Source organism: Rhinolophus hipposideros (assembly GCF_964194185.1).
Source record: "Rhinolophus hipposideros genome assembly, chromosome: 20".
Taxonomy (NCBI): domain Eukaryota; kingdom Metazoa; phylum Chordata; class Mammalia; order Chiroptera; family Rhinolophidae; genus Rhinolophus; species Rhinolophus hipposideros.
Window position 1 is genome coordinate 21,683,839 of NC_138066.1, and position 13,636 is coordinate 21,697,474.

Below are 13,636 nucleotides of genomic sequence, written 5' to 3' on the forward strand. Positions count from 1 at the left end.
GCAATGGATTGATAAGAATTGTCAGTTTTTTTGTGTGATAAAGATAGTTATTTTTTTTAAATGATTGCTAAAGTCTTTTAGCACTAACACTAAAATATCATGTATATGAAATGATAAGGTATCTAAGATTTGTTTAAAAGGAATCCAGAGCAACTAGATGGGGTAGAGACTGGGGAAGAGAGAGTGTATGAAACAAGATTGGGCATGTATCAATATTTATTTGCAGCTGAGTGATGGCTACATTGAGTGCATTTTACTGCTTTCTCTACTTTTGTTTCTTTGAAAATATTCATAATAAAAAGTTTTTTAAAATCTATTTTTAGAGATCTTTAGTAATTCATTTCTATAATTATTATTTTCACTGTAGGGGGCATTTGTCCTTGCATCATATCACTTTGTAAAATAAGGCCATTTATTTCTTCATGTTTTTTCCAACAGCTTGGCACCAACATCTGTTCACTTTCCCTTTCTCTTTTTTCCTCTACTCAGCTCTCTCTTTCCAGATGTAGTGAACTGTATGCAGACCGACAACCTGGAACTAAAGAAACTCGTGTATCTCTACTTGATGAACTATGCCAAGAGTCAGCCCGACATGGCCATCATGGCTGTCAACAGCTTTGTGAAGGTAACTTTTCTCCAAGGACTCACACGAGCAATCTCTTCTTCTTTACATAACCTTATCAGAAGTGTCTCTTGATATATAACCTTTTCAGTTAGTGTCTGCATTGCAAATAAGCAACCTCTGTTCTAAAAGAGGGGCTCTCGAGAAGTACTGGCAGTGACTAGGAATGTTCGTGTTTTACACCAGCATTTGTCATCCGGTTCAGACCATATGGTGAGCCTTCTGTTAGCTGGGCTTGGTGCGTCCTTGCCAGATGGAAGAAGAAAGCTAGGTGAAACCTCACTGTTTTGTGAACTGACAGAGGCTCACAAAGGCTTCCAAGCCTGACAAAGGTTGGGTGTGTTATTGTAGTATTAGTAACTTGAGGCTTTCCCTGTTTTATCTTTGTAGAAATTATGCTTACAGGTCAGAAGTAGTGGAAGTTACAGGAGCTAAAACTTAAATTTTTTACTAATAGGATTTACAACATTTGATTAAATTTGTTTATTATGGGAAATTTAAGACATATTCAAGTAGAGGGAATAGTATAATAAATTCCTAAATACCCACTTGCAGTTTCAATAGTTACCAACGCATGACCAGTCTTGTTTAATTTAACCTCCCCATGCATACTCTCCTGACCCTCATCCTCTTTCCTAGTGAATAATTTTAAAGCAAATCCCAAACATCCTTTTGTTAGGGATTTGTCATTTTATCCTTACATTTGTCAGAATAAGATCTTTTTAAAACATAACCATCATATCTTAATTGACCATTAAAAAATTCATTAATTGAATATATTCAGTCAGTTTTTGCTCATTAGATTTGATAAACATAATGAGGTTGTTTTTATCTATATATTTTTTTTACTTCTCTTTGTCTGTAATTTAGCCTGCATTTTTAAAAGAGAGAGCATTTCTAAAATTAGCTTCTATTAAACTGTTTTGAAAAATAACCAATATGCTTTTTTCCTTCTCAGGGAATTTTGGTTCTTTTCCTGTGTTTAGCTACATTGTACAGAATCAGAGAGAACATTTCATTCTTTCTCTCTGGTGGTTCATAAATAAGACTATGTCATTGGAAAGAATTTAGTTTATAGTTTTTGGAAATTACTGCATATAGGTTTATAATGCTTAAAGAAAATTTTAAAAATAGGGCAATTTAAGAAGTGTCCTTCTTACTGAGTGTTCTATTTGTACTGCATTTGGAATAGCATTGGCTAGTAAAGGACAATGTTTGTTCATCAGGATCTCAGAGATGTCAGGCCCAAACCAGCCTCTGTGCTGTCCTTTGCTTTCTTGGCTGTAGGCCAAACTCTTTTTTTCCTCTCTGCTTGCTATTTGTGAACTGACAGTGGAGTGGGACACATCTTTCCAAATTCTCTTTTTTTCGTGTACTAGACTACAAGGCCAAAGGCCTTTTTTTGTTTTTAGGGCAAGTCCACTAATGGCCATAGGAAGGGTAACACCAGCTCACTAGGCTTTTGCTCAGTCCTGGGAAGAATTTTGGGCATTTCTTCATTCTGTGTGTAAAACAATTAAATGAATTCCTAACCCAAACTCTTAAATTGTCAGTTAAGATTTGTACTTAGGAAAGGAATAGCATGGGAGACTTGGGTTCTGACCGTTACTGGACGTTTACATCTGTGAAATATTCTTTTATGGCTTATGCAAACTGGACTGTTTACTTTTAGTCCCCGTGTATACCTGTAGCTGTCAGTGATTGTTTTTTGTAGGACTGTGAAGATCCCAATCCCCTGATACGGGCCTTGGCAGTAAGAACCATGGGGTGCATACGGGTGGACAAGATTACGGAATATCTCTGTGAGCCCCTCCGCAAGTGCTTGAAGGATGAAGACCCCTATGTTCGGAAAACAGCAGCAGTCTGCGTGGCAAAACTCCATGATATCAATGCCCAAATGGTGGAAGATCAGGGATTCCTGGATTCTCTGCGGGATCTCATAGCAGATTCCAATCCAATGGTAATAAGTTTCTGTTTTTCTAAAGAGAGCAGTATTTAAAATGGGTCCCTTTAAAAAGCGTGTTTAAAACAAATTTTACCTTTGGGCCATTGAACCATAGGTTAGCTGTGGGAAACATGGTATTTGTGTGTTCCTTAGATAATTTATCTCGTGAGGTGTTTCTGACGTGCAAACCAAGTACTAAAATACAAGGGTCTTGAAACAAACCTTCGTATCATACTTACCCCTGTATTGGCTCAGAAACAAACCAGTTCTTTCATTTTCTTAAGTTAGGATTTACCTTAAGCTTACATCATTTTGTTATTTTTAAAGATTATTTCTTCAGGTAGATATTTGTGGTATTTTCTAGTGATGTGGAAATAGAAACTGAATCAAAGTTATCTTTATTGCCTAATTATTGTAATACATTCTTCTATAGGAAAATTCCAGGACACGATTCTTTTTAGTCTACTTGATTATGTGCTAAATATTTGGCAGAACATAACACCTTCCAGTTTGGGGGCCTTTTATTTCTCTTACTGGCATTTTAAACTTTGCCTCTATAATGAAAGGGGAGCCAAGTAGCACAAGTGGTACATTGACTCTGCTGGTCACTGAAGCTCATTTGAATTGAGCTCTACGTATCATTGCAAGAAGATGGAAGAACATAGCTACTTTCTCTTCCCCTTTTGCCTAATGCAGTGTTTACTTGGAAGAGAATAACATTAAGAGTTAATCAGTGGGTAACCTCTGGATATTTTTTTTGAACTTTTTGAAATAGAGAGTTGGAATTTGTCTTGAATAGACATTGTCTCTCACTTGCAAATTACTTGCTCAGATCTCTGCTTTGACATTTCATTTGGTTCATCTAATTCTTTGGGTAGCTTTGGCTTCTGTTCATTATTCTTTAAGTTTAATATCAAGGTCAGAGGATGAAGCAAGCCACATTTTTTTTTAAAGGTAATGTGATACTACCTACCACCAGAAATCTTTCAACCACCCCCTAGGCATAGACGTGGATGTGGGTGTGTATGTGCATAACCATGACTTCTGCCAGGGCATCACTACCAGTATTAGAAGAGTCAACCCTGCTTTTTTCCCTCAAGTAGTACCATGTGGCACTTGTTTAAAAAGACCATAAAGAAATAAATGTGTAAGTCAATAGTATCTATTTTATAGAATGGTTAGCTGGTACCAAGTTGTGGTTTTGGCATTGCTTTTGATTCACTTTGTTATTCTGAGCAACCGTTTCTGAAATTTTCTACCAAGGACAAATGAGAAGATGGAAAGTGTTTGGGCATCCAGATGAGCAGGATGTCATGTACCCTCTGGTAGCTTGTTAAATATCCAGTGGGGCTAAGACTGTGGAGTTGAGCGAAGTGAAACCGAGTTCGAAATCGTACAGGCAATTCCAGTTTGGGGAGAAAAAGGCATCTCTGTACTAATGTCAGTTCTTCAAAGCAGAACCTATAAAATTAGGTGGTCAGCGATAGGGACTAACTGAGGCCTTAGTAAAGGCACCTTTTTTTTTTTTTGGTATCCAAGTACTACTTACAAATCTTTATCCAGATCAGTTGAGAGGATAGAACAATTCTGGAACAAGCCTAATTTGTCTGATTTATTCAAAGTTTTCATTGTAGAGGAAGGGCTGGTTTCGTCCATTCTATAGTATTCAAGTAGTATACGTATGCCATTTATATATTTATACTTTTTATTATGGGAATTTTCAAACACATTGAAAATTAGCCCTTTTGCCATGACGGTTGGATATATCCGAATGAATATTTCCATCCACTGACTACGGATGGAAACTTCCATAAAGGAAGTTTAGGAAACCAGATGTACATTTTTCTATATTTTTGTGTTTTTCAAGAATGAATAACAATAGGAAATTTGTGGAGTTTTTTTCTTTTTCCCCCTTCTTCTGCCTCTCCCGTGCAACCCCACTCCGGTTCAAGCTGTTGTTTCTCAGTCTAGTTGTGTAGGACACAGCTCCCTGGTCCATGCTGGTATTATGAATCTTGCTCTTCCCCCCAGCTGAGGCAGGTGGTCGGCAGTCGTCAGTCGGCGGCTCACAGCAGCCCGTGGCCGCGCACAGCACCCCACGGCCTGCCATGCTGGCTGCCTGCCACTCAATGCTGGCCACTGGCCGTTCCTGGCAGCACACGGTAGCCCGCAGCAGCACACAGCAGCCTGCGGCAGCTCACGCCAACCTCCGGTTGTTGACGGCAGCCCAGCTCCAGGGAGAGCCATTGTTCACAGTCTTAGCTGTAGAGGGCGCAGCTCACTGGCCCATGTGGGAATCAAACCGGTGACCTCGGCATTGGGAGCAGGGTGCTCCAACCACCTGAGCCACCAAGCCAGCCCAATAGGAAATTTTTATACATAAAAATGTCATTTATATACAAAGCTCAAATTGTTATTAAATGCATAAAATAGTCAAAATATCAACTTTTTGTTCTTTGTGGATTTCTGACACATTTTGAAAATAAAACTTGAAATCAGTTAACGCAGTGAAAGAGTTCAAATGGCAAAATAAAGTGAACTCATTTACCATCACCAGATTCAACAATTACCAATCTTGTTTTACTAGTTTTCTTCCTCCAACCCATACCTACGTATGATTTAAACAGGTAACACATGAATGGGTCTCTATTTGAATCAACAAGAATTAAGAGCTTGAATCAACAAGAATTAAGAGCTCAAAACTAATGTTTTGTAAACTGTAATGTTCTTAATAATTCTTAACCTGTTATTATTACTACAACAAATCAGGAAGTTATTTGGGGAGATTTTCACAAGTGTCTTTGAGAAAACTTTCAGAGGAAATTTAGTTACTTGGTAGATTTTTGAGAAACTTTAGGGAATGCCTTTTGTTTTACTGTATCTTTATTGCTGATTTTCCTAGAGCTGGTGTCAGCATTAGATATTAAATTGTTGTACCTACTTCCCTAAAGGGGAAATCCTTCTGATTCTTGTTAGACTTCTCAGTAGTAGAACTTTTCTCTGATAATGTTTGCCTTATTACTAGCAAAGCAGCCAGGGTGCAAAATTTGAGGAGACGTTCACTCTCAGGTGCCACCTCTGTACCTGCACAAGCCTGACAGTGGGGTGCCTTCTTAAATTTTGTGGCTGGAGTGCCTTGCTTGTCTTGATGCTTGTCCTGGCCTTCTTTTACCTACTCAAAAAATCATTTGAATCATTTTTTTAGATCTCAATTCTTGTGTTAGTGAAGAAATGAAAATTTGAATTTAGAGATAGCTAACGTACACACATACCTACTTTTGATGTTGAACTCACTTTTGTTTTTTAAATTATAGTTTATTGGGATGACAATTGTTAGTAAAGTTCCATAGATTTCAGGTGTACAATTCTGTAATACTGGTACATCATCTATGTATCACATTGTGTGTTCACCACTCAGAGTCAGTTCTCCTTCCATCATCATCTGTTTGATCCCTGAACTTGTACTTTCATCTCAACTGTATGTCCTGCTTTTTACCAAAACGTATTTCAACTGTCATTAGATCAGTGATTTTTATGTTATTAGTTGGGTCAAAAGCTGCTGATAGGAAACCAACGAGTGCATGAATGTTAAGTAACTTCCAAGGTCTAGTGGTAGAATGTAAGGGTTAGTAGCTCAAACATCTGAGAAGTTCCTAAGGCTTATGATGACCTTGTGTCATTAGGAAAAGGGAAATTTAAGTGCATTCGGTGCCAGGCACAGTGATAGATGTTTTTACTTAAAATATTTTACAATATATCTTCCCAGTTAAGTAGAGGTTATTTCATGTTAGAGATCAAGAATTATACACACAGAGAGGTTAAAGAATTATCCCAAAGTCATATAGCTAATGGTAATGTAGCCAGGATTCTAACCTAGTTCTGAGTCCCCAGTCACTGGTCACTGCCTTCATGGATGTATGTATACAATAGAATTAGAACTATTTACCTTTCTTAAAATGGTTAAAATTTTGAATATATAAAGGCCTTTGATTGTCTAGAAGTATTTTAATACTGAAATCTTAATCCTTTTACTCTGGTGATGGACGTGAGTCCTAATTTTACTGCTCTTGAGGTAATTTTGTTCTATTTTTTCAGAAGTTGCTCCACATGGGGGCAGCATTGTACCAGCAAGTATTAGAATCTCTTGCAGAAGAAATTAATGCTTCTGCTTTAGCAGTTTTCTTGTAGCTCTCTTCAGCAGGGCATCCTAGATGTCAAAGTACTTGAACATCTGCAGAAATGACTCAAATCTGAGAGTAAAACGTTGATCAAGAAGATCTGCCTACTCTTGGGCTTATGTTGACCTCCAGGCTGGTTCCGAATGGTAGTTTACCTTGCTACAAGTAATGGAATTTTGTTACCTTTTCATTCCCTGTCTTTTGGGGAGGATCACGCACACCTCATTTTCCTGCAGTTCTACCATTTGTACTTTAGTTAAAACTGACTTTGTGTGATACTATTTGAAAGAAAAAAGCTAGACTTTGAACTAAAAAATTCCGACCCTGTTAAGTCCTAGCTTAACTTCCCCTAGTCTCCTCTTCTGTATAGTGAGAGATACCATCTTAGATAGTTGATGGCATTATTAATTGAGCTGTTGCATAAAAAGCACCTGTTGAAGTGCTCGGTTTATGGGAGCTCATGAGAGACCATGGCTGCTGGTACTATAATTATGAAGCAGACATTGGGCAAAGGTTAATGTTAATGCTACAATATTAATTTAAAAGGTTCTGATCCCTTTGATTATCTGTACAAACTCATACAGTCAAGTCTTTTGGGGGGACTTAGAACGAAACTTAATTTCAGATGCAGATTTTATTAGTCCATTATTTTGAAAGTAAACCTGTCTTCAGAATGAGGAAACACTTTGGACCTATAGCAATCTAGCTCCCATGATTTCTTCATGAATGTCAGAATTTAAAATTTTTTCTCTCACAAAGTTGTATTTACCAGAAACATATACTTTTGAGTGACGGTGACTGTTCTCTAGCTTTTTGCCCATACATTAGAATTTTCTCTCCTTGGTATGGTTTTTCTTTTCTCTCTTAGAGGCATTTTGAGATGTTCCAACTTCAGCTAACATATTTATGCTAGAATCTGCTATTGTAGAGACACCTTTGACAGCCCCACCACCTGGGCTTTGCTTTTTGTTTGTGAGTTCAGTTCTCCTAAGTCCCTATGGCTTAGCGACTTCACCTCTTTGGTCTCTGTCTTCTAAACCTTCTCCGTTCTACTTCCATCACTCTGAGAGCTGCCCATGGGAACACCCCTCATTCATTGCTCTGTCTCCTGCCAAAGCACAAAGTTTTTTACTGAATTAGTAAAAAACATACATTTCCATTGGTTGAGGGTTCTCCTGCACAAGCAGCATACTCTTACAATAGCCTCAACTTGGCCCAGTATAGCCTTTAGCAAAGGTTCGAGTTAAACTGCCAGTTTCTTTCAATTTGAACTTACTCCGGAAAGCTGTTCTATGAAAAATTACATTTTTCTTCTCAGAAACAGTGTGTGTTTTAACTGTGTGCTAACCAGCATGGAGAAACAGCATGGATTCTGGCAGTACTCAACTGGGGGCGATTTTGCTTCCCTGGGGACATTTGGCCATGTCTGCAAACACTTTTGGTTGTCACAGCTGATGGGAAGGGTGCTACTAGCATCTAGTAGATAGAGTCCCGGGATACTTTAAACATCCTGCAGTGTACAGGACAGCCCCTGCAGCAAAGAATCGTTTGTCCCAAAACATCAGTAGTGCTAAGGTTGTGAAAATTTGGATTGTGGAAATAGCATATAACCTTTAGGGCCAGAGTGGTTGCTGTTCTGAGTTGTGGGTTGACTGTTTACTAGAAATGTGGCCTCGACATGTTACTTAAAATGAGCTTTAATTTCCTCATCTGTAAAGTAGAGGTAGTAATGCCTATGTTACTGGATTATGTTAAAACATTAGGAATAGTTGTTTAATAATTTATAATGCCTGATATACAATAAATGCTTAAAATGCATTTATTCTTGAATAGACTTAACATTATGCACTTTCCAATTGTAATTTTTATTTAGGACTTTTGTTGTGTATTTTCAGTCTGAGACGATAAATATTGAAAAACTCAAGTCTCTCTAGATTACTTTGTAATTTTGAGGATTTTTGTCAGAATATATTTGATATCCTTGTGGGTTATGTGAAATTGTTTTTTTTTTTTTTTTTTTTTTTATTAATTAATTTATTTATTAGTTTCAGGTGTACAAAACAAGGTAATACTTAGACGTTCATCATTTATATCCCTCATACTGTGAACCCCCCTCCCCCCATCCACTATCCCTCCGACCTCACACTGAACCATCACATTATATATATAAAATTATAGTTGGCATTCATTAATGTTTAGCTTCTGATGTACAATGCCATGATCAGGTATCCACAGTATCCCTGAGGTGGTCTCCCAAATAGGACGCATGTCCATCGGATACCCAACAAAATCTTTACAACATTATAGAATACCTTCCCCAAATTAATTTTCAAAAGAAAAACCCTGAGGCCATCTTGTGGTTACCAGCTGCTTCCAAATCCCTTCACCTTTCCCCTTATCCCCAACCCCCTCCCACACACCCATCTAACCACTCTCGGTTTTTTCTCTGCGTCCCCAAAACTGACTCTGATTAGTTCATTCACATAGTCTTTTCTTTAGATTCCATATATAAGTGAGATCATATGGTACTTGTCTTTCTCTTTCTGACTTATTTCACTTAACATAATGTTCTCTAGATCCATCCATGTTGCTGCAAATGGTAAGATTTCTTTCTTTATGGCTGCGTAATACTCCATTGTATAAATGTACCACAGCTTCTTAATCCAGTCATCTACCGATGGGCATTTTGGTTGTTTCCATATCTTGGCTATTGTGTAAAGTGCTGCAATAAACATAGGAGTGCATACAGATTTTTGAATTGGAGTTTTGGATTTCTCCGGGTAGATGCCTAGGAGTGGAATTACTGGATCATAGGGTAGTTCCATTTTCAGATTCCTGAGATACCTCCATACTGTTTTCCATAGTGGCTGCACTAATCTGCAGTCCCACCAACAGTGCACTAGCGTTCCCTTTTCTCCACATCCGCGCCAGCATTTGTTGTTTGTTGATTTATTGATAATAGCCATTTTGACTGGAGTGAGGTGGTATCTCATTGTGGTTTTTATTTGCATGTGAAATTGTTTATTGAAGACAGGCCTAGAACGCGTGGAAAAGCTTAATGACCTCACTTAATTCAGTGCTTTAATTATATGACTTCTGTTACCCCTAAATATGTATCAATGAATAGGAGAGTTATAAAATTAAACTATTATTCACACGTGAAGTTAGAAATGCAGAGTGCTCTTCATGCCAGATGTCCCTAAAGGAGTTCCAGAGCTGGTAGGATTTCAGGCCTGTGTGAGAATGTCAGTATGTGGTACGTACTTGGTAAGCGGAACTGTAGGAGATAATATGTTCTGTCTGTCTCTGGGCTTCTCAAGTGAGTAATGTTACATTTGGTACTAAAAGAGGAGCTGCTGTTAATTCCTGCAGGATTGGAGTGTTGAGTAAGTAGACTCGTTGGAGGCTTCTTTGATAAAAGGCCAACTGCTTACCTCTTGAATTTCCCACGGATTAACCTGAGTGTGTTTCTGCCTCTACTTACAGAGAATGCAAAGAATTTCTGTTTTCCTTTTTAATAAACTCTGTGGAAATCTTTTTCTGTTTATTCTCACTTTTTAAATCAGTTTTTATTTTATCAATTATTACCAACATAGGGGTTTTTTTTGTGTGTGTGTTTTTTTAAGTACATTTTGGAGGGGAATAATTTTAGATTGACGGAAAAGTTGCAAAGATAGTACAGAAAGTTCCCATATGCCTTTCACTCAGTTTCATCTAATGTTAACATCTTATATAACCATGCTACATTTTGTCAAAACTAAAAAATTAGCATTGGTAAATTACTATTAACTGAAGTACAGATTTATTTGAATTTCACCTGTTTCAACACAAATGTCCTTTTGCCATTCCCGGATTTCAATCCAGGATACCAAATTGCATTTAATTACTTCCTTTTGTAAAGAGTTGGCTCACTCCATATGAAAGTATATCATAAACAGAAAGTGCTTTGTAACTGTGAAATTTTTCTTTCTTTCTTTTTTCCCCCAGTCCTGTAACATAGTGGTTAAAACTTTCACTCTAGAACCAAACAGACTTAAGTTTGTATCCTCGTTCTGCATTTCCTACTGTGTGGTTGCCCTAAACTCCTCAGTATCCTCATCTACCAAATGGAGATTATACCCTGTTTCCCCGAAAATAAGACCTAGCCGGACTATCAGCTCTAATGCATCTTTTGGAGAAAAATTTAATATAAGACCCAGTCTTATTTTACTATAATATAATATAATATGATATAATATAACATAATATAATATAATAATATAATATAAATGGTAATATAATATACCAGGTCTTATATTAATTTTTGCTCCAAAAGACGCATTAGAGCTAATTTTTGCTCCCATAAGACCGGCTAGGTCTTATTTTCGGGAAAACAAGGTAAACAGTGTTTCTATCATAGGATTTTTGTGAACATTAAAAAATAGAGTGCTTGCAAAGCACTTAATACTGAACCTGGTGTACAGTAAGTCCTTAATAATGACATTTATATTCTGTAATGTATAGTGATCGTGGTGCTGGATATTAATTTTAGAAGGGTTAATCTTATTTTTTAAAGGTATTTAATTTTTTTGTATATATTATTTAAAGCCAGGTGTTTTTTAGGGTAATTCTGAGGTCAGCTTACCCACAAATGAAGCCAAGTCTATTTACAGTATTACTCTACATCATTGCAGAGTTACTTTTAAAAGGTAATCGTTCAAGGATATACCTTTTAACAGTTTTCATCAGCAACTTCCTGAAAACTGGATCCTATTGTACGTAGTAATTCAGTCGTGCCTAAAGATCATGGGTAATTCATTTCTTAGTGTTCCCTTTAAGATGGTCTCAAGGCTTTAATTTGGCAGGGGATGATTTTACTCCCAAAAGGGAGATAATAAGTGGCATGATAATGCATTTTTTGTTTTATTCATGCTGCATCATGCGTTAGTATAATTTTAGGGCTTGTGGGCCAAGTAACTGATTCTTAGGAATGCCTTTTGTCTATTTGTAGATACTTATTTGTAGTGTTTTGGCTTTGAGAATATTTGCATTTTGTCCGAGCGCATTAAGCCATTTAAGTAATGAATTTTATTGAGACTTATTTGTAAATCTTCCTTGTTGACCATGTATTCAAACTTTCTTGCCATGATCAGATGTGTTGACTCAACTTCCTCATTCTGGGGAAGAAGATGGGGGGGAAAGGAACATTATAGAGTGTAATATAGTCAGCGTATTGGTAATAGGCTTTCTGGACAGTGTCTTGGAGTCAAGCATGAGCTCTAAGTTTTACTTGTTTGAGGGGGGAAAAATTAACTAGCACCACATACTCATTGTTTCCTTAAGGAGATGATAACGATGGAAACATGCTTAGAACAATTAATATCTTGCCCTGTTTAATTGTCACTTGAGACAACTCCCTAACGGAGAAAGCGAGATTCCAACTGTTGCTGATTTTCAGGAGGATAAAAGTGTTTTAGGAGGATAAAAATATGTAAACCACTTATGTGGTTTCATCATATTAGTTTTGGTCCATTATTCTACTGCTTTAACTTTATTCAAGTATTTGGGGGCACCAGCCAAAATAATTGTAAATTGAACAGGAAAACTGAAGCATTAATCTGTTCAGAGTGTATGACCTTGAAGGTCATTGCTGGAAATGAAAGTAGTAATTTAGTTAGTAGGAGGAAATCACTGTTCTGAAAGTGATATCTTCCTTGGGTTCTGAGGCTATGAAAATGAGTGAAATTAGAGCGCAGGATGAAAATCATTCAAAGGGACAGGGGAATATGTGAGATTTCTCATAAAGGATCTTCTGCCTGATACTCCACTCCCAGTGTATATCTAGATTTCCTTTTAGAGTTCTTTTCTACAGGATCATTTTCATTCTAATCATATCCACCTCTCCACTTTGCTCCTTTTTTGAAAAAATGAGGTCAAATTTATGCCCTCAGAATTTCTGCATATAAGATAGGAGTAGCTTATAAATCAGATTTTAAAGCTGGATGGTAAATCTTGCCTCTTTAAGTGCTGTCAAGAAATATGTACAGTAGAAGAATACATCTTTCTCCTTGTATAAATCTGCATGTCATCTTTGGCAGGGAAAGTTTTGATTATATTCTTCTCCCCCCCATTCTGATTTTCTTTTTTCTTTCCCCCAGTTGAGGTTCACAGCTCTTGGAATTTCTGTAGATGCTGAATGTAGAATGATTATTACTCAGACACTGGAATCAGATACAGACCTTGAGTTCATATTCAGACACTCTTTCTGGTTGTTTTGACTAAGCAATCACTGGATTTCTCAGCATGTTTTCTTATCTGTAGTAGGTAGATTTTGATAGCAACTACCTCAGAGGTGCTTGTGAGGATTTAATGGGACGTAGTAAGTCTTCAATGAATGTCTTTGTGCAACTCACTATTAGGTATAGTATCAAGTAAGTCAGAACACAAAGTACTTATCTTAAAAACAATTCAGCAGACTCCAAGGGTCTCTAAGGAACTATTGAATTGAATAGAAGTCTGTAGTTAATGCAGAGAAAGATTTGTCTAGTTTTGAGTGTGATTTTACCTATATCACTCTCTCTATGTGTGTGTTTGATTAATATCTGAATCTGTAAAGTATAAATATTATGTCTATGAAGGGGAGGAGGTTAAGGAGGAGGAATGTTTAGTGGCAGTCTCCCACAGACCACATGACAGGCAAGATAAATAAAAAAAACATTTTTTTGACACTATGGATGTGTTCCTTTGTAATGTAGATGCCGATTTTTTATAAATCAACTAAACTAAAAAAACTTCAATAAACCCTATTTATAAATCTCTCTTTAAAGTAAAACTTCCTTTAGAAACCCCTTAAAGGCCATTGTTCTCTTTGTGGTAGTGTTTCCTAAGAGAAATGCCAGTATTCTAGAGGGA

The 13,636-nt window shown here is 37.0% G+C and overlaps 1 protein-coding gene across 12 annotated transcripts in view; it reads left to right on the forward strand.

Annotated features, from left to right (window-relative positions):
- AP2B1 (adaptor related protein complex 2 subunit beta 1) overlaps positions 1–13,636 on the forward strand; it is a 112,379-nt gene that overhangs the window by 19,368 nt on the left and 79,375 nt on the right. For all 12 annotated transcript variants that reach the window (XM_081027433.1, XM_081027429.1, XM_081027439.1 and 9 more), the window contains 2 exons: positions 490–625; positions 2,337–2,582. In XM_081027433.1, the coding sequence (XP_080883559.1) occupies positions 490–625; positions 2,337–2,582 (382 nt within the window). The remainder of the gene's footprint in view (positions 1–489; positions 626–2,336; positions 2,583–13,636) is intronic.